Source organism: Pyrgilauda ruficollis, unplaced genomic scaffold (assembly GCF_017590135.1).
Source record: "Pyrgilauda ruficollis isolate IOZ18807 unplaced genomic scaffold, ASM1759013v1 scaffold25, whole genome shotgun sequence".
Classification (NCBI taxonomy): Eukaryota; Metazoa; Chordata; class Aves; order Passeriformes; family Passeridae; genus Pyrgilauda; species Pyrgilauda ruficollis.
Genome location: NW_024523822.1, coordinates 57,499 through 83,988, shown reverse-complemented (window position 1 = coordinate 83,988; position 26,490 = coordinate 57,499). Strand labels below are relative to the sequence as shown.

Genomic DNA, 26,490 nt, shown 5'->3' with positions numbered 1-26,490 from the left:
TGACTGTTAGTAAACCAACCCTGGACAGCCTTAGTTAGAGAAGTATTCATTTTTCTGTAGTTGCCACTGAGCCACGGGGAAAACGGTTTTCATCTTTTGTGCTCTCTGTGTGTGTGGTCATCTGGAGGAGGAGAGTGGTCTTCTGCCCTGCCTCTGGCAGCCCTCAGAGACTTGTGAGGAGGGAGGGAATGAGCAGGCCCCCCTCCTCTTTTTATCTCAGTGGGACTTTTAAGCAGATGTTTTCAATTCACAAAATTATTTAATCACAACAAAAAAATAGGTTTTAACTTGTTTTGCTTGAAATGTGAATCCAGCTTTCCCTCTTCTCACCTCCACTGAGGTGGCCAAACATGTCTGTGATGGCTATACGTAAACAGGAGATGTAATGATAGATATTCAGACCTTTATCTGAATTTGGATGGTTTCATTTGCTTAGTTGAGACCTACCATAATCTTATTCTAAATACACATGGGGAAGTAGGTGAAGACTGACTTTACTTCCTGCTGCAACTCTCCAAAGCCAGTGTTACAAGCCAGAGACTGGCTGATGCTGCCTCCTGGACCACTACCACAGTGGCTCTCACTGTTGGCTACTTCATTCATCTTCACTGTGGAAGCATAACACTTACTTCATGTCGCCCACAATGTAAGGTTTGTGCTTCTGGAGCAGAATTATATCCCTAGACTGGCTAAAGATGCTTCTATTCATATGATGGCATACAATTAGCGTATCAGGTCCTTTAGATGAATATGACAGGTTTTGCTGTAGTGAGTCCTGGTGTACAGAGTTTGCCAGAAGCAGTGTGACAAGGAGGCAGCTTGGCAGTGCAGATTAAACCAGGGGAAGTTGTTAGTTTCTTGCTTTCTTTCTCTGTACTTCAGAAATAATGCATGACTGTTTTTCCAGGAGATGCAATTGTTACTTGTTTTCTTTTGGAGGGGCGTTTTTATGGGAGAGATTGCTTAGCAGCATAAATAGATCTTTGGCATGTCAGATTTGGGTCTTTTGAAAAGATAACTTTACTTAAAACTCTGATACCATCTCAAAATACCTAGTCTATCACCTAGGATTTGCAGGTAGAAGGTTCTTATATTTTGGAATAGTGTTCTGATGACCATGTGTTTGTGAGAAAATGCATGCTGAGACAGTTTTATGTTTTATTATCAATCCATCTGTACCCATAATGGGATTTGCAGCCTAAAACATTGAACAGTACAGTTGACAAAGCATTTAATTATGTGTTAAGGCATAGATCAGTCCTTCTTGAGCTGTACCGAGCATAGAAGCACTTCTCTTCCTGCAATTCAGATAAATGACACAGCATGAAACTGGGTAAGAGAAAGGTCACCTTAGTGAAACGTTGCTGCCAGTATTCACAGCCAGGCATCTTGTGGCTCACAGTTAGTTTCCTCAAGATTAATTTTATTGGGTCCATTGCTACTTTTGTGCCAGTAGTATTACAGCATCTGCTTATTTAGTTGCAATTATTTTCCTTTGACTAATGACGACTGCTAATTTAAACTTCGCCAGTTCCTGAGTTTTGAAAAATGCTTAAGCAAGTTGCTTAAAAGGGACAGTTGTCAGCATGGCTAATTCATACAGGGATTATGATAGATAAACTAATGCCCTGACCAGACAACTAGTTATAACCCTGCCTTAATAATTTTAAGTACAGCATCATTCTTTCTAATGTGAACAATGATGTTTTTAGTAAGTATACAAGAATAATTCACAAAACAATTTTGCTAATCAGCCTGTATCAGTACAATATCTGCAAGTATGCCAAACATCTCCTTTTTAAACATGAGATGCATACATGGTAGAGTCATCTACAGGAACTCAGGATCTTGCAGACTTAATCTCATTTAAAATCTCTATATCTTTGCAATAGAGATTTAATGTAATTGAAAACATACAACAACCTAATTTATTCCTGGAATTCATTATGACAAAACAATAACAGACACCAGATATATCTTTCCAGTCTAGCAAGATCTGTTGTGGATGATACCTACAGTGAAATTACAGAACAGAAAGCAACATCTCTTCTGTTATGGCCCTTGGACAAACATGCAAACTGTCATTTAGATCAATAGGAGAAAGCCATACAAGTATCTGGACCATAGGGATTCTTTTATTATTTTTGTGGCAGAAAATGAGAAATACAAGGCCATAAAGGAAGAAAATATGGCTGTTGCTTAAACTCCTGTAATTCCTTTGTTATGGAGCAAGAACTTCTACCACTTTACTTTCAGACTGCAATACCATTTATTCTGCAGCTGTAGAAACAGTAATCAATAGTCCTGGGTTTGGAGATGTTTGAAGATTGTTTCATCTGGGTAAGCATGTTTTCTCTGCATTAGAGTGCAGAGAATGGAGACATGTAATTGAATAGATAATTACTATCCAGAAGCAGGAAGACCAGGCAGACTTTCATTTGTATGTCTTTTTAGGGAAGGTATTCTGCTTTTAGTCTGTGAATCACTTGAAATGCAAAGGCTGGAGGAGAAAGGATATTATTACATGCTAACTGACAAGAATCCATTCAAAGTAAACTTTCACAGTAATCATGTAGCTATAGGAAGTAAATAATTGGTGATCCAGTACTGACATATCTTGGTATGTCTATAGTGTAGCTGCATATGTATTTACAAATCTTATTTGGGCTTGTGTACTTCACTTCGTTGCTAAGTAATATAATACAAACATAACTTAGCCTCAAAGGAGGGTGGGGAGAGCTTAAGACAGAGCCTAAACCAAGTTTGGCTTTCATCTCTGATAGTTTCCTTTATGAAGTTCATAATCAGCAACTTGGCTTCCTTTTTTGGCCTCTGGCATGGCTGAGCAGACACAACCCCTTCCCCACAGCCAGTGTCTGCCCGACTGGCAGCTGAGCCACAACGCACCAGCAGCGCCCTGACTGCACACCAGGGGGAGGGAGCTAAATTAGCTGCACTAATATTGCATCACAGAACTCGAGCAAGCCCCTGTGGTTTTTTGTGGGGAGCTCGACATCATGTGCCTGCAAAGTCTTTGGGAAGAACAGTGGGGAAATGGAGCTGACATGTCAGGAAGGCTAATGGGTTTGGGAGTTCAGGGTTTTTTTTACTTCTGTTTTACTGTGCTGGAGCAGGGCTGCCTTGCCAGGAACATTTACCAAAAGAGGATAAAATAGTTCCTCTTCTCTAAAATCTTTCCAAGACGCTTATGGCTTTATCTGGGAGGTCTCTCATGGGTCACCCCCTTTTCATCTCTTCTTCTGTTCACAGTCCACTGTCTCCTAGCTGTAATGGGGCGTGACAGAAGCATGTAGAAATTGGGTTGCATCTGTTAGAAGACCTGCTGTGTGCCAGGTGCGCACCACAGAGCCTCTCTGGTTTATTCAGGTGAATATATGGCTGCATTTTGCTGTCGTGTGGCTTAGCTGGCTGTGCCACTGGCATCTTTAGCAGGTAGGTGTCCAGTCAGCCAAAGCAGGGGTTTGTGTTTCCAAAGGCTGCTGCAGGCAGGCCAGAGAGCATTAAGTTCCCTTGGATGCTTAGCTGAGTCTGTCCGTTTGGGCCCAGATGCTGCAGCTTTGGGCCTCTCTCTGTCACCCCAGAAGTTTCTCCTCCAGCATTGCTGGGGAATGGCTCAGCTTCTTCTTTTCCAAGATCTGAGAGGTTTGTTTTTCCCCCTGACTGTTGCCCTGCAAATTCTCAGGCAATGATAGCTATTCCACAGTACTTTCTCTTCTCAGGTGTCTCAAGAGCTCTTTTGCATTCTTTGTTCTGACCTTTTTATGATTTCTCTCTATGACTTTCCATGTCTTCTTTTCCTTCTTGGTATCTTGGAGGGTTCCTGCATCAGGAGCTGCTGCAGGACCTTGGCAATAGTTCAGTTGCAGGAGTACAACTTTACCCTCAAATACAAAGAAACTTCTCTCCAGCTTTCTAAAATGAAGAGGTGAAATTCGGTTTCAAACCAGCTGTGTGTATAGCAATCTGTCTTCACTGCTGAAAGAGTTTGTTTTACATCTCTTGAGCTGAGAAATTGTTCAGCCTGTTATACTTACTTGGCATCGTTTTCATTTTGGGAGTCTGGGTGATTAGGAAGATGGCCTGAGCAGAGTGTGATAGGAACCATCTGAAGGGTATGAGGTTCTGGAGCTGGTTGTGGGAGTGGGTGAAGTAGGATCCAGCCACACAGGGTGGGCTCATGGTGTGTGCAGCCATGTGACTGCAGAATCCTGGCTGCTGGAAGTTAAGAAGGCCGGTGGGAGTTGCGAAGGAGGAAGCTGGGGAGGAAGTGGGAGGTCAGCCAGGCCTTTCATCATAGAGGGGAGAAAAAGCAGGAGACACAAGCTGTGGTAGAAGGGGCATGAGGCTTCTAGAGCTCTTTCATAATTCAGACCATAACAAAAAAGATTACAGTAGTTGCAGCGTAGTTTAGGATGTTTGTTTATAGGTGGCATTGTGCTGTACAAAGGCATTATTTTGTCTGAGATGAAGACAAACGAGTGAGTAAGGAAGCAGGCACCTTGTGAGCTGATGTTGCCTGCCGGCAGCAGAAGCTGTTGAACAGACAGGGAGCCCAAGCAGTAGGAGAGCAAAGCAAGAGTGATTTTGCCCTTGAAGGCAAGGAAGCTTCTTGTTTGTCTTTCTAAAATGCAGAGCATGCATTTTTCAAAAAGCATATTTCCTCTTTGGATTCAGCTCAGAGTTTTTCTTTTCTGATGCCAGAATTCCGAATTCTTGGGGTGGGAAGAAAGAAAAAAGGGAGGGAGAGGGATTTCTGATGGAAATCCTGACAGTCTGAACTGCTTTTGCTGTCTGCGGTATAGTGCTTCCTGTAACCTATATGGCCCAATGCCAGCATGATATCTGATACACACTTGGCTGCTGAAAGTTCAAGCAAAGGGAACTCCTGTCTTGGAATATGCCAGGGAAGGAAAACTAAGTTCAAGTGCTAAATTGCTATTGAGCCTGAGGGAGACCATTAGTAATTTCAAAGAAATAAAATGAAGATTTCAGTGTTTTGTTAGATTCGGTGGTTGACTCATCTCCTGCACTATCAAGGTGGGCACTTGAAAACCAGAAGACACACAGCAGATTAAAATTAATTAAAAAATAAACAAAAATTTCAGGTTTTCAGTGATCAAGTTTGGCAGTTGATTATCTTGACAAGCATAAATCTCTTCCAGCAAACAGCACTTTATTAGAGAGAACTCCCGTGCTACTCACTGAGAAACATTTTACTGTGACACATGTGCACACTGAGGTCTCTTACTTCTACCAACCATTTGTAGGTGAAATGCTGAGCACTTATTTACACCCCTGCCTTGGTGGTGTGGGAAAGAGTGCTGGTGGCCCCAACAGGCCATGAGGATATCAGGAGGGCACAAGGGCTCTGTTTCTGTCAGATTTTTTGTTCTAGATCTCAGAGCCAAGACAGATGCTGCTATTTTCATATAGAATGCAAACACAAGGAAAACATTTAAACTTAGCTAACACTGTGTTCTCACTCAAACACAAGAAAAAAAGATGAAAATAGCTCTGTCAAGAAGAGGGACTAACTTTTGCTAAGCTTCTGTCTTTGGTGTTCCTGATGTGGTGGTGAGGAAATAAGTGGATTTGAGTTGTGCTTTCTTACCCAGTACAGATGCCCTGCACTCTGCTGCTGAATAGCTCATGAAACCACAGGAAATTCTCCCCTTCCTGCATCTCCATTTGCCTTTTCCTTCAGGCTGAGTCCTAGTTCCTCTGCAGCTCCTCTCCCCCACCCCCAAACTGAAGTTTTGTTTGTACTACGGGATCAGTATTGAGGAAATGTAAGGCCATGAAAAAGGTGACCTGCAGCCCTTTTACCTCTGTTTAAGCTAAGGGAGGTGGTTGTTTTGGCCTCCCTTACTGAGCTATAGTTATATTTCATTCCCTTTCTGCTAATCCAGCATGAGTGATTGGTGGTTTGGAGGCAATGGCACTCCCTGGTTGAATAGCAGTGGGAAAGGTTATGGTGAGTGGTAGGAAATAGATGGGATCTTGTCCTCTGCTTCTTTTAAGAACAGAATATTTAATATGACCTTTCTTCCCTGATTCAGAAGCCTCCTTGAATTTACCACCCACAACTGAATTTCTCACTTAGGAGCATTGACTGAGCCTTTTATTGGGTCATCCTAGATTAAAAACACTCAGTGCTTTTTTGGGTTTTAAGGTAAAACGTGAGAGTAGCTGAGCCTGAGCAATGGCCCGATGAATGGAGAGTCTTTATTTACCTCTGTACTGCTGAAAAAATGTAAACATTTGGGTTTTCCCCTATAAGTTGCTTTGTCTTGACTTAATTGCTTGGGTTGACACCACCACATGGGAGTCCCCAGAGTGTGGTGACTTTACACAGCTGGCAGCCAGCAAAGAGACAGCAGTGTCACTTTAAGGCTTGGGACTGATTTTACTTTGAGTCTACATGTTTTCTTCCCTCCCAGCTAATGGGCACTCTCACCACATACATAAAAATTGTTAAAAACTAATGTTGAATTTACCATCTCCTCTCTTAAAAAAAGCAGTCTGCAAGCTCACACTTCAGAGAAGTCTGAGCAGTAAGATCGTACCAATATAATAAACAACCCCCAAATTCCTAACATTGAACTAATAGACTGAGTTAAGTTGTGGCTTTTTTGAGGGGTAGTAAAACATAATGGTTGCGAGTCCCACCAGTAGTCCCCTGTACTCTGTTTCTGTCTCTGTTTCCAGATTGCAACAGCACTAATGTCATCAGAGGTTTGCATAGGTTTGGTTATGAATAAGTATCTACAATTTGCATAATACATGGGAAAAAAAACATGAGATTAGGGACCTTATCCTTTCCTCAGCTGGGGGAAGGCAGTGATTAGGGAAATATTTTTTCTTATGGTATGTGCATACCCTTTTAGTACCCTGAGACAATTCTATACATGTGAGCAGTCATCTGCAGTGATTGAAGGTATGAAGGTGTGCGCTTGCCTCAGAGCACTGTCTGCTGGCAACCCTCCCCCTCTCAACAGCCATGCTTCCAACATGCCCCAAAACACATCTGGCTGTGTTAACCTGCACCAACTGTGGTGTCCAGGTAGCATTTTTAAAGCACTGATCTTCATAATACTGTGAATTTTCCTTTTGTTTCTCATGCAGCATTTATGAGTGGGCCAGAGGCCATTTCCAAGACACTAGGGCATGCAAAGTCTCCCCTTTCTTTCTAGACAAAGACTTACTTGCCTCTGGTCAGCTGCTTGCATTTGGTGGGTCTGGCAGCCATCCAGGGGGCTGAAGAGCAACTTTAGAGGCAAGTCTGAGGCCCTGTGCTGTGGGCACTATAAGCAATGCTCCATTCAGCATCTCACACTTTTCCTATAGCCAGTGTGGAGTGCCAGAAACATCGTGTCAGCAGGCCTGAGCCCATCTCTTGAGCTCTCATCTGATTAAAATGGTATTACTGAATCACTTCACAGGCTGAAGGTGTCTGTTGTGCAGCTGCCAAGTCCCTTCACCTGTCTGTCAGGGGGCAAAGCGACCAAAGTGCACGAGTGGATGAGTGGTAACCTGGTAGCATCCCTGCTGGGTTTGTCAGGAAAAATTTCCATATGGGAGAACCTTCTTGGCTTAAGCTACACTAGTATATTTGTGCAGGTATTTAACATATGAAATGTTCAGGTAGCATATCGACACGTGGAAAAGTGAGCAAAAAAGGTAGGGTGCCTGGTTGATGCAGTGTCCCTGGACTGATTCTTAATCCCCTGTGGTTTTGCAGAAGGTTAAAACAATCAGGATCAGTGCCACTGGGGATGCAGCCCACCTGCGCTGCGCTGCAAAGCTAGTCCCTCCCTGCTTTTACCCTTTTACCCTTTTTCTTTTCTGCTCTTAAAATATTGCTGCTCAGTTGTGCAGCTCCATAGGAGCCCGTTGCAGTGCCACCTCATTGATCATAGCTGCTTAATTTCCTGTTTCTTCAGCACTATTTAAAAGCTTTTTTTACTATTTTGCTAGGAAATGAGTAGATAGTTTCAGGCTTTGCAATGGAAAGTGGTTTTGTTAGTATATGCTCTTGTTTAATATGGCACAACAGCAGCTGCACAGGAGACTGTCAAAACTAAACAGCATGCCTTCATCTGGCTAAACAAGCCTGTGCCCTACCTCCTGTCCCAGGGGTTGCTTCCAAGGAAGAAGAAAGGTTTTACTCAGATCTGAACCCCAGCTCATAATGTGACATAAAAATGCCCACAGTGAAAGGCTGGTCTGTTGGTTTTCCACAATGTTGACCTGGCGGCATTGCTGCAGTGTACAAAAACCAGGAGGAGCCTGGTGCAGCTGCAGGCCTTTAAAAGGGGAAAAGTTCTTGGTGCAGAAATACAAAAAGTCTTCTCCTATAGGAAAAGCATTAATCAACTGTCTTCTGAAATATTTTTGCACAGTGATTCAGTTTTCTATATTGATATTGATGTTCTCAGTGTGCTAAGGTTTTGCTTTGATGTTTTAGGGAAAGGAGTTGCTTTTACACCATTTAAGTAAAGAATGCCTGATGTTTAATAAGCTGTTGTAATCAGGAGATACGTAGTAATTGAATAGTAACATTAAAATCTAAATCTCACAAAGACATCTTTTCAAAAGCAAGTAATTAGGGCCTGATAATAAAAGGTTATATGGTGAAATTTCCTTCAGTGAAAGATGTAAAAATGTTCTCTGCTGACAGAACTTACACCGAAGAGTTATAGGTGAGGTCTCTGAATTACTCTGAAAGTAATTTGAATAGTTCTCTGTTGTCATTCCTAGGCATATGGCAACATTGTGTGACATTCATACCTCTGTTTTGAGGATTCCTCAGAGAAGAGGTAACTGAGAACTGGCAACAACTAACAAAAAGGAAATTTTGAAAAAGAATCATACTGATTTCAAGAAGTGGGATTGTGCTACTTAAAAAGTAGGAACAGCGGTATGTGTACAGCAGAAGCTGCAGTTTCAGCAGTGCAGCTGTGCCCAGAGAGGGAGTTAAATCTAGGACAGCGCAAGCATGAACTCTGTGGATGTGCCTGTAGATGAGCACAGTGGAAAACAGCTTGTAATATTTTCAGAGTGAATTTCTTCCTCCCAGCAGGGTGAACAAACAGCAACAATTCCACAGGTAGGTTGGCTGTGAATTAAAAATAATTTCTTGTACAGCAGCACAAAGAACTGAAGACGTTCATTGTAGAAAACTTGTTCAGACAGAGCACACAATTTTTATTCTCTGTTCTTTTTCTTGAGTATACTGGCTTCTCTTCAAAGACACAGGGACAAACAAAAACTTATTTATTAAGGAAAAAACCTCCATAATTAATATTTACTGTCCTCCTGCTAGATATGTCTCAAGGCAAACTGTCAACAGAAGATAGTTTTTTTCTCCTTGTCGCTTTGCATCCATGTTTCCAGGAATAGAGCAGGTGGTTCTTTTTGAGGGGTGTCTGGCTGCGAGTAATTGAACAGTTAAGTGCTTTGTTTTGCTGTCTGCTGTTTCAAGCAGTTTAGGCAATGGTTTGCACTATTAGTGTGTGGTGGAGCATCATCTGCCTGTTTTGTTCAGCTGTAGGAGTCATTGAGATGGGCTCTGCGACAGTCTCTTCTGAGATACTGGGTGGTAGGAAGCAAAGCTGCTCTTCAATTGAACACTCCTTTCTGGGATGATGGGGAGAGGCAGGAAGGGAGCTGCACAGCTCAGCCATTGCTCTGGATATGGGAGCTTAGAGCTGAATATGTGATGAGGGGCCTGTGCCTCTCCCCTTGCTGCTAGCATGAACCAAAGGAGTGCCTTTCTCCTCTGGGTGTTTTGAATTGACTTAATGGAATTGACATATTTATTTACTTTTCCTGTCAAGCAGGAACCAGTTATTAATGAAATAAGAAATTGTGATAATATTAGAGACAGTGCTAAGATGCTCATGAAACACTTTCTGTCTGCACTGAAATGGAGAAGTAGGAAGGAGGTTCAGTAGTGAAAATACTACTTTTTTTTTTGTTTCATTATGCTGGTCCAGTGTAGGAATTACAAAGTTAGCTGTCTGAAATCAGGTACGCACTCTGACTGTCTTCAAATCCATTGTTAAGGCTTTCCTCCATATTTTGTTTCCATCTGTGAGAAAATAGATTAAGTTTATCAAATTGTGGCTTTTTATAGTATTTGTTATATTTATATATCCAGGAATTTTCTGTACTTTTGAAAAAAAAGGTCTAAGTCAGTAAAGTCCTGATGACTACATTTGGCAGCCGTGCTGTGCCTTTTCAGAGCCTGAGTTTTGGATAATGGCTTTTCAGCTTGGGGCATATATTCCATGAACCAGTAGCTTTCAGGCGTTGCCCAGTGCTCTAGTTTTGACAAAAAGTGATGGATGTGTCTTCTTGGTCCTGTTTGTGACACTGAGCCATAAGCTGGGTTTGCTGTTAAACACGGGCTGTCTAGGTTTGTGAGTGATGGAGTGGTAAACTTTAAAAACTTCTGTGTTGGCAGCAGCTATGCTGGCATTTCAGATCCAGCTTCTTAATTCAGTGATGGTGATTTTTACCTACCAAAGGGCTTGTGATCGTTAGAGAGAGCAGCAACTGGCCCATACCAGTGTGCAGTCAGAAAGATACACAGCGTGATCATACTGGTTGCGCAGAACAGGAAACTAGTGATGAATAGGGGAGAAGGAACCGCTGGTGTTTAGTCTGAAATGGCTGCAGGGCTCAGCAGGATGAATGCACAGCTTATCCAGGTCTGTCCAAGATAAAGCAATACTTTATACTTAATGTATTTGGCCAACCAGCCAGGAAACACTGCATAAAATTTGTCACTGGTTCTTAAATGTAAGCAGTGATGAAATCCCTCCACAGAGAACGGATATCACTCACTAATGGATTTTGCCGCCCCAAAGAGTAATGACATTTAGGTCATTCATACCCATGGTGTTGTGTCATCATTAGAAAAACGCTGGAGGAAGGACTTTCTTTTGTGAAATGTCTGGCATTCACAGACATTAATTTTAGACAGTTGGATGATGGTTTTTGCATTTTGTGTAAATTAACTGCTTACTAGCTAGGACCCACATTTTCATTGTTGATGAGGAAAATGTCATGCATCTGGCCAAATTTCTTTGAATGAACAAATAAGGAACGCTTAACATACTGCAGAGAAGTCTAACTGCTAGTCTAACTGAATGGAAGAAGATGAAAACAAGTCTTTAAACCTGTTCTTTGTAATCTCTTGGTCACAGGAAAAAAAAAAAGACTGGCTTTTGTGCACAACTTTTAGCCTATTCTAGAAGGTGACAGCACTTCTAGCAGCTGTTTTCATCAGCATACCAGGTTAAATAAAGGCCTCTAAAGTGCAGAAAAAGTAAATCAGAAATATTTCTGTGATCTGTAAAGCTATATTAATTTTCTGGATAAACTGACTGTATTTAAACAAAAACTGTTTTTCATTATTTTCCTTTTAAGTAAATTTTTAAGGTAAACAGAAAGAAAATTTTGATACTGTGAGCTATTCTTACGTTTAGCTCCTTCTTACATTCCTTGTAGAAAGGAGGTATGTGTTTAATGCATTGTGATGTTTTTTAGTGCCCATGAAAAAGCACTGTAGCCACTAGCATATTAGACATTTTGATTAATCTCCTTTCTGTGTGCAAAGACACGTGTGCAGGGACAATAATGTGACTTTCAATTTCCTTTATGAAGCCCTTCACTGCTTAGATGGTCTTCATAGAGAAACCTGTGAATATGAGAGAAAATCACATGGGCAGAACAACTAGTCTGAGCTTTTCACTTCCAGCCTGAGGCACACCGGACTGTTGGGGGTGTTTAGCAAGATGGGGAGTTGAGGCCTTTGCCCCTGCCATCACTGGGAAAGTGCTTTCCTTCTGAAGTCAACTGTTTGGAGCATCCCAGGGTTACGTATGCACTGGCTATGGATACTTGGATCTGTTTGTTTGAGGCTGACTCCAGAATCCCTCTGTTATGAGAGCAGCTTAGTGAACTGGCAGTATTATCTTTCTACTATGTCCTAATGTGGCCAAAAAAAAGTAGAACTGGAACTGTTTTTTTTGTGATTTGGGGTTTTTTTTTTGGGATTGTTTTGTTTTGTTTTGGGGTAGGGTTTTGTTTGTTGTTGGTTTTTGTTTGTTTGTTTTTTTCCAGGCAAGAGAATCAATGTAGGCAAAATCCAGAGGAAAACAGGCAAACATGTTTATGGTGAATGGCTAAATAAAGCTAAATGAGGGCTAGCTAAATACAAAATCAAAAGTGGATGCAAATATTCCTACATTTTTGAGAAGTGCAAGCATAAGCAGTAGGTGGAGACGCTTGAATATTTTGCATGCTCTGTATTTGTGGCAATAATGTGTGAGAGGAAAGGATGCAGGAGGAGTACAGAGATTAAAGTAAGGAATTAGGCCATTATCATAAAAAGTAACCCTTTCACGACATAAATCACAGGGTAGCTTCAAATTTAGTTGGAAGACTGCATGGCATATACTAGGGAATAATCAGTAATGGAAGATTGGATGGATGAGATGGCATCTAATTTTCTCCTAATCTTGGTAAATTATGAGTATTAGTGACCATAATAACAATTACTAGATTTGTTAGTTTAATTACTATTTAACAATTACTGCATTTGGTGTTAGACTGATTGTTTGTAAAACTTCTTTCTGTTTTTATTTCTAGGGCTCTTCCTTATCTTAGGCTTGATACTTTACCCTGCAGGTTGGGGATGCCAGAAGGCGATAAGCTATTGTGGACCTTATGCTTCTGCTTACAAACTAGGAGACTGCTCCTTGGGCTGGGCTTTCTACACAGCTATTGGCGGCACTGTTCTGACGTTCATCTGTGCAGTCTTCTCGGCGCAAGCTGAAATAGCCACATCCAGTGACAAAGTGCAAGAAGAGATAGAAGAAGGAAAAAACCTTATCTGCCTCCTTTAACTCCAGTGGGGAAAAATACCAGCACCTGGATCTTTATCTGCTTTCCATTGACTGGGCAAGCAGATCCATTTACCTGTTTTTACCATTTGTGTGATTGAGCCCCATGCATTCCAACCCTGAACTACTGAAAGGGTCTTTCTTCTTTGCTGGGCAATGAGGATCAGAGAAATGATCCCAAGAAAGCAGAATGTAAATACTTGGGGATATTTTTAGTTTCATTCTGTGATCAGGACACAGTGCTATTAATCCGACTGGGGATGTGAGTAATCACATGTATATAACAGGAATGTTGTTAAAACTGAAAAATTCTGATTGATCGGATTGCCTAACCCACCTTGGTCACTTTGAAGAATTTGGGTTTAAAATAATAAAAGCCAGCACATTTTTTTTTTTTAAAGCAAAAGAGAAGCCTATTTTAATGAGGCTTTGTTTCCAAGGGCTCCCCTCACGGGTGAATATTTCTTTACCATCACCTGGTTTGGTACCATTTTCATGGAGGTGCTTTTTGGTAGTGAACTTCCTAGAAGTACAGTGCCTTCTTGGATATTAACTCTATGTAGGAGAGAGCAAAGCTGACATTTACACCAATCTTAAGTCATTTAGAAAGTCAAGTCCTTACCAGGTTTCTCTCTCTTGAAACTTAAGAGCACAAGTGTGCAACTTACTACTTAGCAGGTAAATACTGTTTCCACTGACTAGACAGAGAAGATGTTGTTAAGACTGGCTCTCACCCGATTCAGATAAAACTGAAATATTTCCACAGCCTTTATTAAAACTTCTGAAATCCCAAGCAGACAACAGCTCCCCACAGTACCAGCCTTATCTGGGCTGCAACCTCTCCTACAACTGTGGATTCCACATTGTAATTCAACGCTGTACTTTTTCTCTCGTCAGTGAAACGTCATTCCCAGTCTACAGATCAGTCTGTCTCATGACCCAGACGCACATGAGTCTTTAGGAAATTTAAATTTTTCAGGAAGCCTTTACAAATTCTATGTGGCTGGAAAGATTTTTTTCCTTTTTTTTATGTGTGTAGTAGTAGACCTTTTTCCAACTAAATCTGCAGAAGTTAAACAGACGTTGCCACAAATGCCATTTTTTTCTCAAAGCCAGCTCGTTGTGTTATTTGTGGTGTTGCCTCACTTACTAGAACTACTTCTGATACGAAGTTTGTAAGGTGTTTTAACAAAGGAATGATGCAACTGTGCCATAGGAGCATTGGGGATAACTGATCTGAGTAGTTCTAATTAAATACTAGGTGAATTTTAAATTCCTTTTCTTATTTCTTGGTAGTTTAACATCATCTAGTGACAGTATTGCTTCACTATTACACAGAGCAGAGATTCTTGGTTTTGCCTGGTCAGTCCCTTAAAATGCGCCATTAGTTATTAAAAAAATGGTTGTTACTGTCCAGGAAGGCAGCTGCTCTCAAGGCACTGCTGATGTGCTTCACAAGACAAGAGCTGTTCAGCAGTCCTGCCGGCGGGCCCGGGCAGCCTGGAGGATTGGCGAGCAGTCACGGAGCTGGGGTCCCCTTCCAGCGCCGGCTGCCCACCACAGTGACAGAGCAGCTCCAGCCTGTGCCTCTGTGCCCATGGCACCTGCCACCTGTGCGCTGGACAGATACACAGGTGACCTCTGAGACGCAGTGCAACAAGGTCAACCTCTGCCTGTATTCAAAAAGGGATTTTTTTAACCTAGCCTCTTCTTGCATTCACCTGCTCCTGCAACCCACATCCACCATCAACTACTTTAAAACAGGGAACTCACTGTTCTTTTAAATACTGAATTTAAATCCCCTCCAAAAGTTATGGTCTGGGACCAACTGCCTGCACAAATCAAGATTTTAATAAAGCAAAATTACCAGCATGAAGTGGTGCTTGAGGGTGAAAATAAGAACCCACACACCCTGTCCACACCTGTGTGTCTCGCTGGCTTTGCCCCATACACATCCCCCACACCTGAAGGACATGCACTGGGCTTGTACTGGGGTCCAGCAAGGCTTCCTCCAGGCATACCTCCTGAGCCCCTTCTGGAGCATGCGCTGAACCTGGGCCACCAGCTCAGCTCTGCCCTGCCCTCCAGGGCCCTGCAGTTGGGAAAGAGGGGGTAAGCACTTGTATGAGTACCATATAAACCAGCCAAAAATTAATTACTAAGCAGATGTACAGTTTTAGCTTCCTTAGGTGGGTAGCAATCCAAAGTCCAGGTCACCACTGCCAACAAGTCTTGACACAGTATTAGGGTGAAAAATGCTGCACTGGCTTAAGCACTTGATTAGCCAGAATCAGGTCAGGTTAGTCCTTACAAAGGTCGAGAGAGCATACTCTGCTCTGGTTGAGAAGTAAACAATGAACAACCTTCATTCATGTTGCTAGCTGACCTCTGCTGTGATATACATGATGCTTAAAGAGATTTCAATAGTACATTTTGTTTGGGCTTGAATTTTTTAAGTATTAAAGAGATTTTCAGTGGCACATTTTGCTTTTGTTTGCATTCGTAACCAAGGAGAACCAGCTTTTCTGCTTGTTGCTGATATATTATCAGCTTGCTCTGCAACAGCATAATTAACTAACTTGCAAGAATATCCATGTTTGTCACATAGTACACACAGAAGACAGGCTGGGAAGAAATACAGAGGAGAAATAATCAGAATTTCTTTTCTCAGGGTTCTGTTTTTCTAGCAAGTGATAAGGTGGTATATATAGGGATTTTTTTTTTCCTGGATGAGGTTTTCAGGTGCAGGGTGCACTCATTAAATTTCACAGCTGTTTAAATTGCTCCTGAAGTTCACCTCAGCAGTAGCTTTCAAAGGCACTCTGGGAAAGAAAAAAGCAAAATCAGCTTAAAGCTAATTTAATTGATTTCATGAGGGGGCTGTAGAGTGCAACTGCTTCTTAATGTACATGCACTGCATAGGATCTAGAGGAATTTGCTGTGGATTCTTTAAAACCTGTGTGCCAATTAGTTCAGTTTAACTTTGTTTTGTGGTATTGAAGATTTCTTCAAACATCTGTGGTTTCATCAACTTCTTAAAACTTATATTCAAAAAAGTGCCATAGACCTTTTTTTTTAATTGTAGCATATTTAAATATATATATTATATATATATACACAGACTTGTGTGAGATGTGCAATACAAGGAGTGGGTTTTGTGGGGGGGGTTTGGTTATTTTGTTGGGGTTTTTGTTTTTTGGTTTTGGGTTTTTTTTTTTGTTTGGGTTTGTTTTTTTTTTTTTTTTAAGTTTTTGCTTTTAAACAAGTGATGGGAAAAGGGACTTCCCAGGGAAGAAGTGGCTGGAGTTTGGTGGTGTGGATATAGCGCAACGCAATAAAATCACTGATGTTGAAGATGAATACAACAGTAGTAATAGCAGGTTGAAGATTTAACAAAAATATCTTCTAGATTGATTTGAATTACTTAGAATACACACACTTCCAGTGTGAAGCTGTGTCCACCTCTTGTCATTAACACTCAAAAAGCTCAGCAAGGTTTCTTAGTGTGCTTTATTTGTAATGTGGCACTGCAAAAAACATTGCTACTGAGCTCTTTCTGGGTTGTCTATATCACCTTTGTATCTATTTTACTCAATAAAGTTCTCTGGATTCTGAGATATATATATTTTTTTTCAGCCAAATAATTTCCATTTTGCATTGTTANTTTTTCCCCCCCCCCCCCCCCCCCCTCCACTGGAGTTTCCCACATCCTAGTGGTAAATGGAGAGGAGTTCAGGCCTTCCTTGAAAGCCATGGGCACTGGTGCCTGCACCTCAAGGAAAGGGCAGAGTCCAACAAAAGCAGAGCATGGCAGCAATGCATACACAGCTCCTCGGTACAGGAAGAGCGGCTGCAGCAATCCAGCTACAGTAGGTTTTGAGCCATGGTTTATTTGTGGTACTGTTTTTCTGTTCTTGACTCACCACTATGTACAACTGTTAGCATGAATGATGTACCTAATGTCTTCTTTTTAATCTAAATCTCAATTAAATGTGAGTTTTTTAACTTTTAACAGGAGTCTGACTACCTTAATACAAGCATATTGGACAAGTTGAGCCAAGCTGCGCTTTGACTGTAGCTTTAATAGCATTTAAGATCCCAATCCAATGATGTATTTCAGATTCCCATCTGACTTAAACAGTTATTACTACTTACTGATCAGAATTATGTGATCTGAAATTGTAACTTTGTGTTATATAATACAGTTGCATTAAAGAGACTTTCCAGTTGAATATAGCTCTGACAAAATGTGTTTCATTTTGCAACTAAAGCACTGCATTTCCTTTTTCATGAAAAAGGGTAGTAACAGTTGTAAAACAAATATTGCTTCATCATATACAGATTTTAAAAATGGTGTTTGCCACAGTGTGTTTTAGCTTTCAGCTATGACATGACAAACACAAGAGGAAGGTTACAAAGCCAGCCTACAGCAGAACCAGGAACAAGGCTTTCCGTAGTTTAAAGAAAAGTCAGCGTGTCACTTATTTGTCAGTCGCAATGGTCCACTTCCATTAAATTTATATATAATTATTCATGTATAGTTTAATTATACTTCCAACAGTTCCTAAACTTCAGAGAAGTAGCTATTAGTTACAACTTGGAACATCTAGTAACCTTAGTCCAGAAGTTAGGGGATAGATGCCACTGAATGCACCACTACCACCATCAATTTATGAATTTCAAAGCATTTATTCTCCAAATATAAAACACTGCTTAAAGAAATTAGTAAGTACTGATTTGAACAGCTAAAAGTATTACCTTCCTTTTTCAGTAAAGTTAATGGAGTTGGCAGTAGCACAGAGTTCGAGTCTCCAGTTGTGTGTATTACACATTTCTTGTAACTTGTTCTCCAAGCTCCATCTGGGTTTAGAATAGTGGAGCAATCACAAAATGGATGTCTATTATCAGTGTTAAGAGTGACAGGAATATGAAGATGTTGTCTTGTTCTGCAATTCACTGAAAGCTTTTTTTCAAACAAATGCCTTTTATTTGGAATATCTTCATATCAGCAAAATTCTGAGAGTGTAGGAATCAATATCTGTAACTGGCTTAAGGTATCACTCAGATGTGGTGGGATCAGTAACTTGGTCTGACCAAGGTAAAAGAGAAAGAATGCCAGATTTAATCACATAGGTTTCAGGCTGGAGTCAATGATCTCAGGAGTGTTTAGGTCTTTTCCATCCTGTAACTGATTCTGTAATTCTGTATTCTGACTACTTCCAGTTGTTGTCTTACCTTGGACAAAAAGTGTCACCCCACTGCCCAATCCAGGATATGCATTTTTTCTTTCAAAACATATATATACGTATACACATGCACTCCTCTAAAAAGAACATCATGCATTCTTCTAAAAAAATACAGGCACAGCAAAGACAACACTTCTGCACTGAAAAACAGCAAACGTGCTCTGGCATGTGTGCAATGACTACAGCTCAGACGTACACAATTGTTTAATTAGGCTATAAACATGATAAAATCTACTAGCAGCATTGTCAGCTGGAGCAGTGGCAGAGCAGCTGATGCCACAGAGGCACCAGTGGTCAGAGGCAGCTGTTCTGTACAGTGGTCTGGGCTCCAGCCAGTGTTGCTGGGTCACAGAGCAGAATAGCTGAGTGCAGGGCCGCAAGTAACTGAGGCCAGCCTATCTTCCAGGCCTGCACCAGCCATGTTTTTACTAATACAGCCTCAAACTTTATTAATAAAAATCAGTCCCAAATACTTCCCATCTCTCCAGCTGCACGTTTCCCTTCTTCAATCATGGATATAAAGAAGTAAAACTTGGTATTCTCAATGCTGTAACGAGGAGCTTCTCTGTATTGAGGTATTTTCCTTCCGTCTGAGTGTAATGTAACAGGAACATGAAGGAGCACTCACCAAAAGCAGGACAGTATGCTTATTTTTATATACGTATACACATACACTTATTAGTCAATGGGAAGCTCCAAGTGTATTGAGAGACTGTACTGAAACCACAACTGTTCAATGTAATCACTTTCATCCAACAAAAAGCATTATTTTAGTTGAGCAGTACACACTTCCATTAAACTGCTGGAATATTTTTTTTTTCCAGAACAAAATGTATGGCAGCATGAGCCACAAGTGCTCCATCCTTATCGTGCCTTTTCTCTTTTCCCCTCAGTATCATGTGATGCCATATCTAGTTTAATTCTTGTATAAAGTTTCACTGACTTTTGCTACTGAGCTAGATCTGCACTACTGCCTTTGTCAATCTTCCTGATTTTTATAGTTATGAAAATAAAAGCTATTTGCAGACATAAAATTAATTTGTAGAAAAAAAGTACAAACTAATTCACATATGTTTTAATGTTATTGAGTCAAACCTAATTAATTATCCGACCTACTGTGCTGTACTATGGATTAATAACCAGAATGTTCTAGGTGTGTGGCTTTTCCTTGGCAGAAGTATCTTCCCAGAAGTATCACTGAGTATTTTTAATTACAGTTCTCTTAACCCATGCTTTTCTCTCAATGTGTGCATGCTTTTCCAACTCCATGCTTACAACTTCTTGAGGAAAGTAACCTGAGCAAACCAGAGGAATTATGTCCCATGAACAGCACTAAGATTGTGTAATAATTCTAAACATAAAACATGACTGGATCATATGGCACAACCATGCTTACATTTACAAGAAAGTACAAAACCTCTTCCTTCAGTCTGCTGAAGGAAGAGGTTTTGCCATCCTAGATCTGTAAATTACAAAGATCAAGTGGATGAAGAGTTTCCATACTCACTGATGCATGCATGCAAAAGTGTCTTCAAAAACACGTCTGCCATCTCCCAAAATAATCCTGACCGTACTTCAGAACACTGTTCACTGTATCATTGCATGAATATGCATCATGCATTTGCAAACTTACCTACATCACAGTCGTCTTGATGAAGTCATTCAGCCCTTCAGAGGAAACCCAGCAGTAAGATGAGTACTAGACAGCAGGTGCTGTAACTGACATTACATGAAAAAAAAACAACAGATTGTGCTAGTGACTAAAAAAAAAAAAAAAAAAAAAAAAAAAAGCAGGACAGCAGTGACACAGAAATGTTGATTCACTGGCAGAAATTAGGAAAATAAATACCACCAAAGCAAAGCTTTTTTCAGCAACTTCATTTTACTTTCAATAATGTTTTAAGAATCACTTAATACCTGTAGAATTCCATTCAGTCATGACAGAGCATGTTTAGTTTTAACCCTTGTGAGTTTACAGCACAAGAAGGTAAGTTGCAGGTATTTTAACAATTTTCTTCGTAACAGTTGAGTAGACTAACTCTCTTTAACCAGATTTATTGATAGTGGACTTTTTGTTTCACCATTTCAGCAGAAACACAGCATCTATATACAGAATTATAAAAAGCAAGTCAGACTTTTACACAGATCATCGTCCCTGCACATCACCCTGACTGTTAGAAGAAAAATCCCCATTATTGGTCAAAACTATACAGAGAGAACACCTAGGAAAAAAGTATTTTTTTAGTCTATGACACTGTGTTAATACAATAAATATACAAAACTTCTGAACTACCCAGACATGCAACAGAAGGACAGAAGAAGTGCATTTGTACAGAACCATGACATTCACCAGGATGGCAGAACATTGTTAGTAATTTACAAAATATACAAACATCCTCAGGTAAATAAAAACAACTCCTAAATTACAAATCAAAGACTACTGACATTCCAGTGTTTAAACTTCATACCTTGTACTCTGTTTGTCACAATACGACAAAAAGACAACTCAAGTGGGTGCCATACTCTGATTAATAAGAGATGGTAAAATTTAATTTGTTAGGTACAAAATATTTTTAACAAATTTCAGCCTTCTGTTGTCCAAGCTAAACAAACTTTTCCCTCCCTTTTGGGCTGCAAAGTATGACAGATTTCTGGTTTAAAGTATTCACATGTGACACAACCCTGAATTTCACTCAGAAGGCTTAAATCTGTACATTCAACCCATGATATTACAAATCAACAATTCTTATACACAGAACATTCCATATGTTTTCTCAAAGAACCTTCAAACACTTGAGAAAAAAATCTACCTGTCAAATTCAGGTTTAATTCCTAATGTGTTTGGTGGTTTTTCCCGGTAATCTATGCTATTATGCAATCTTCAGTTAAATTGTAAAGACAATGTCCCTAGGATTCCAATCCAAGAGATACCAAAAGAATTCACTAAATTTACATTTAAAAGTAATCCATAGCAGAGTTCATAGATACAACCCTCAAGTAAGTTTAAAATATGAAAAGAACAATCTTGATATATACCTTCCACAATGATGGTCCCCCAGTCTCAGCAGAAAACAGTGACTTTCACCTGGAAAGCTTTAAAAACATTCCACGCAAATTTACGTTCAATGTTAGCATGTCCACTATTATGACATTTTAACAGCCTTGTTAGATAGAATATTTAAGCATCTATATTCATTAATGTGAACTTCAGCATAGGTGAAACTATGACGTTTCTCAAATTCAAGTGTGGTTCAAAGAAATTAGTAAATGAAAGGAGACTAATAGGAGAATTCATGCTAACAGTATATTACTGATTCAAGGATTAAGCTAGGGGAGTATTTTTTTAAATGAGCTTCTGTTATTATGAATACAGTGCATTGAAACAGAATACAGTGTATTGAATTAGGTCCACTTTCAGAATGTGGAGGGGCCTCAGAACTTTATGCTGTGTTATGATTCACCTTAAGAGCTGAATTAATTTCAACCATGGTGTGTATTTACACAAGTTGTGGGATATCATCTTTCCATTTTCTGGAAGAGTTTGAAAAACTGTATAAGTATTGTATGTAAGTCTCATGAGGCAATCCAAAAATGTAAGGTCTTCAAAGCAGAGAAACTCATACTATACCAAGTCCTGACAATATTATATTCTAGAATATTGTGATGGTATATACCATTATGGATTGTTAGTTTCACAGCATCAATCTAACCTCTTAGGCCTCCAATTCAATGACTTAAAATTTAACTTTATTATAGATAAACATCTCTCCCTTTGCCAAATCAAAATTGTTTAAAAGCTTTTTTTTTTTCCTGTAGCTTAAATCACATCACAGAGATGGCTGAGTTAATACAAAAATTCATTCAAGTAACCATCAAATGCCATTGCTTCAAGAGCCTGGTTTTAGATAATATTCCTGTTAGAAATTAAATACTGTATATATAGTGTTTTGGACAGGCAGTAAACAGAGTGACTGTCTGGGATAGAGATTTAGTACCACTGTTAAACATAAGTCTATACTTGGAAAAAAAACTCGAACAAAAACTAACCAAAAAAATCCCAAATAAAACAAAAATACCACTGCACATAGAAGAGGGACAGGGGATATGTGGATACTAAAGTTAAAAATAGCAAATATATAATCATTTAGCTCTGTGATTGAAATCACCGTTAACTTCCTTAAACTGAACTATTCTATTACAGACAATGTTTATCCCCCATAGTAATTTTTCACAGGTAGAGAATACTCCATGGAAATATCTACAAACAAATGCTATAAAGTGGCACAGGTAAATTCTAGACCAAAACACTACTTAAACAAAATCAGGTAACTCAAGAGTATTCATGCAAACTTACAGGTTTATATCAAAAGACTTACCTAATAAAAGAAAACAAAACCAAACAAGAAAATAATTTATACTCTCTGCCTGACTTGTATTTGACCCCCAGCAGCTGCTGAAAGTGCAAAAACAGTAGTCAAACCTAACAATATTTCTCAGTCACTTCTTACTGACCACTTGTTACCCCACTTCTTATGGTAGAAATAGGGAAATCAGTTCTTGCAAACAAAAATAATTAATCCAAACTGCTTTCCTGAATTTAAAAAAAAATACTGGAGTGAATTGCTAAAAAACCTTCCAGATTCTTACTACATTGATTTGATCATTACATACCACAGTTCATTCTCAGGCCAATTGTTGAAATTATTTATCCTCCATAAACTATATAAAGCTTTACATTGCAGAATTCAACACGTTAAAGAAGAGGGAAAATGGTTTTCTTTTTAAAATAAATAAATTTCTAATAAAATAAACCAACCATTTCCCATTTAACCCATGCACAGCTGCAGAAGAAGCAGACATGCTGTGTGAATTTTGATCTAGGCATTTAGGGAATACAGTAAGTGACTGGAAAATAAAGAACAGCTGAAGAGAACCAGGGTGACTTGGTTTCTCTACATCCGGTTACCCTTGAAGGCGTTCTGAGCTGCACTGGTGGCCGCTGTCGAGGCGGCGTTGGCCGCAGCAGTTTGTACAGTTTTGTTGGACATCACTCCGGTGGCAAACTCCTGCTGCGCTTTCTCAAAGCTCGCGCCAGTCGTGCGGTACAGCCCGTGCACCTGCGGAGGGGAAAAGCACTGAGAAAATGGTGCCGCACTTCCCATTTCTTAGCAGACCAACAGGAAAGTCTCAGTGCAAAACGGAGCTGTGAGGTGGGGAAATGTGATTTGTTCATGTGTTTGAGCGAATCCAGAGACGAGAACATGGAATTTTTTCCCACAAACTTCTGAATTTTTCATTGTCCTGTTGCACACACAATTTGACTGTGGGGGATACCTGTAATTATCTGCAAGTTCAGAGGGGTCTCATCATGTTCACTAAAATGTGTGATGTATATTTGGTGAATTTTTCTCTATAACAATATTTAGAAACATTTTAGTTACTCTGACTGGTTACAGTTGATTGATTACTCTGATTGAATATTAAAAATTTCAAAATATCCTTATAACACAGTTACACATTTGCAGAACTAGTGTGATGACCAACAGGTCTGCATAAAAACCACAGGAATAAACAATATGACTTACAAACATTCTTAACAATATGGCATATAACAAAATAAAAACCAATAAAACCAGACAAAAAAAATCCTAATTAACTTCCAATTATCTGAGTATTAAAATTCAAATGCTATTTTTCACTCAGTTAAGTCACAAAAAGGTTGTTAAATAATACTACGAAGACATTTTCATTCCAGTATAGCAGGAAAATTAACCTAACTTTTTTCTCTGTTGTAAACGTGACTATTTCTCATCCATAAACTAAGTTATATATGAATATGCAGATTTTTTGAAAGACTCTAGATGCACACAGTAAGAAAAGTGTAAAAAAATATTCCACCATACTTTCTTCTTCCTTGTTTCTTCTCATCTATAGAGTATTTCTATAGAAGACAAGAAAGGACATCTCCAGGCACACACTTACAATTTCTAGTTTACTGTGAACAGGTCAAAAGAAGTTATGCATATGTAAAATCTTTAAACCTAACTCTAACTGAGGTTGAACTACTGGAATCCAGCCAGCATGTCATCATCAGAATTCTCAGTTACATTTATCTCAATGACTTACTAGTGCATCAGTATCTATACTTAGATCTTCTGGGTGGAAATTCACCGGAAGTAACCACAGAGAAAGAGTTTATTTCCCTGAGTTTTCATGCTCCTGCATCATTAGCTGGCAGTAAAATATTAAAAAACAGAGACAGAGAAATAAAAATCCTATTCTGAGGTGCTGATTATTTCTCCCTTCTATTGATTTTAATGGGAATGATTTTGGTAAGAGCTGTAATTTAGCAATCATTTCAGTCACACTTCTCTGCAGCTGATGGACAACATGGCATGTACAGCTACAGTCACAGTGTCCAGTGCTTTCACCTACTCCTTTGTGGTGGGGTTACCTCTCAGGTTCTCTAATTCAGAGCTATCATTCCCCATCTGCAGAATATACCTGCATTGTATAAACACCATTTTGTAACTCCACAACAGTATAAGCAAAACTGTACTAATGTTAATAGGCAAGGCTCACCTTGAAGAATGTAATTTAATCCCCACTACTTTGTGAAAGAGTACCTCTCCTAAGACAGAAAGCAAAATCCAAATCAAACGCAAGAAACAAAAGAGGGGAACAATATGTAACTTACCTTTTTAAACATAACAAGTGAGATAACAGCAGATGCTGTGAAAAGTGCAGCTATGATTATCATCATAATGCCAACAGGAATACTCTTATTAAGTCCAGTAAGAGATGAAATCCACCCACTGAAGGAAGGAGAAATAACAAATTTTACTAGTACAGCATATGAACCATTTAATCAAAGATAGCCACACCAAAGAAAATTTCATCACCTCCTGGTTCTGAACCATTTTGAGTATTTTTTAAGAAAAATCATGGGAATTTTACATAAGCATATTCTGGTTCTATGATATGCCTTTAAAGTTTAATTTCCATTTTTTCGCAGAAAGTGCAGTGAAACTGTATGAAAATTTGTTGTAAATATTATTCCATGAGCAAAATCATGGAAAAATTAGAGAGCTGTTTCTCAACTTCTTGAGATTTGTCTGTTATACTGTTATTTCAGACTGATTCGAGACTACAAGAATTCATAGATGAGAAAATATCCCTAAAAAGATAGTTTCTAACTTCTATAAATATAGAACAGAATACCACACATACACAGCTTCTTTGTGAAGACTCATTTAATTGTATCCACACAGTGATGCTTTCTCAACTGAGGTTAATATAATTTTTTTAAATAGAAAGCATCAGATGAACTAGTAGAAAAAAACTGCTATATAAGTATCTACTTCAAGTATTTCCCCACTGTTCAAAACTGAGACACCAACAGACACCAGCAGCTTCAGACCTGAAAACTAAAAAAAGCAGGTTGCCTTATGAACAAAACCCATGCATTAAGATGAATAAGATTTTTCCACGTTATAAAAAAAACCCAAAAAACCAGCAAAAAATTATATAAATCCAAACCTTAAAACTTTCCCCTACCTGCTTCACACTGCTTTGATATTTGCTGTACCCCACTGTAATCTACCACAAAACCCCAAAATCTGAACTGTAATTAGGGTTTTCTGATTATCTGGCTACTTTCAATACTCCTTCCCCAAGTATGCTTAAAAGCACACTTCCCAGACTTGGATGAATAAGCATTAGAGGATTCCAAAGAGAAAAAAAGCAGGCTCTTTCCTTACACAACAATTCTAAAGCAATACTGTTTTGTCTGCCTTGCATATATTTCGAGGTTTGCATCAAAAAGCACTGATAGAGGGAAGTGTCATTACCCAGCTACAGCACTGCCACTCATGACTCTTCATGTTACCTGCTAGCTACGACAACCTTGCTTTTAGTTAATTCCTTTATTTCAAGGACAGTGACTGATTCCACATAGTTTCTCCTTGTAAAATCTAAATATTAGACCTCAAGGACTCAAATAAAAGATAATATACATACAAGCTTCATGTAAAAGCTTATATATTTGCAAATATTTACAAGAAAGATCAACTTATTGCAGAATATGGATGTGACTCAAACAAATGTACTTTTCAAATAATATCCAAGATATACCACTATATTCACCCAAATGCCTTGTTAAATTGTTCTACAAATTTTAGCCATAGATTTCTCAATAAGTAGCAAGTATGTAAATATAACTAGAAATACCTAATAATACAAAAAATATGCAAACAATGTATTATTGATGTCTAAATTTTTGCTTTCCTTTACCTTAAATACAGAATGAG

General features: G+C 39.2%; 2 protein-coding genes across 5 annotated transcripts in view; one reads left to right on the top strand and one right to left on the bottom strand.

The window, feature by feature from the left end:
- Window positions 1–17,167, top strand: part of LHFPL2 (LHFPL tetraspan subfamily member 2) — a 119,834-nt gene extending 102,667 nt beyond the window's left edge. For all 3 annotated transcript variants that reach the window (XM_041470892.1, XM_041470890.1, XM_041470891.1), the window contains one exon: window positions 12,682–17,167. In XM_041470892.1, coding sequence (XP_041326826.1) covers window positions 12,682–12,938 — 257 coding nt within the window. In that variant the 3' untranslated portion in view covers window positions 12,939–17,167. The remainder of the gene's footprint in view (window positions 1–12,681) is intronic.
- Window positions 17,168–20,044: 2,877 nt separating this feature from the next.
- SCAMP1 (secretory carrier membrane protein 1) overlaps window positions 20,045–26,490 on the bottom strand; it is a 40,724-nt gene continuing 34,278 nt past the window's right edge. For both annotated transcript variants that reach the window (XM_041470820.1, XM_041470821.1), the window contains 2 exons: window positions 24,879–24,996; window positions 20,045–23,298 (listed from right to left, as the gene is read on the bottom strand). In XM_041470820.1, coding sequence (XP_041326754.1) covers window positions 23,134–23,298; window positions 24,879–24,996 — 283 coding nt within the window. In that variant the 3' untranslated portion in view covers window positions 20,045–23,133. The remainder of the gene's footprint in view (window positions 23,299–24,878; window positions 24,997–26,490) is intronic.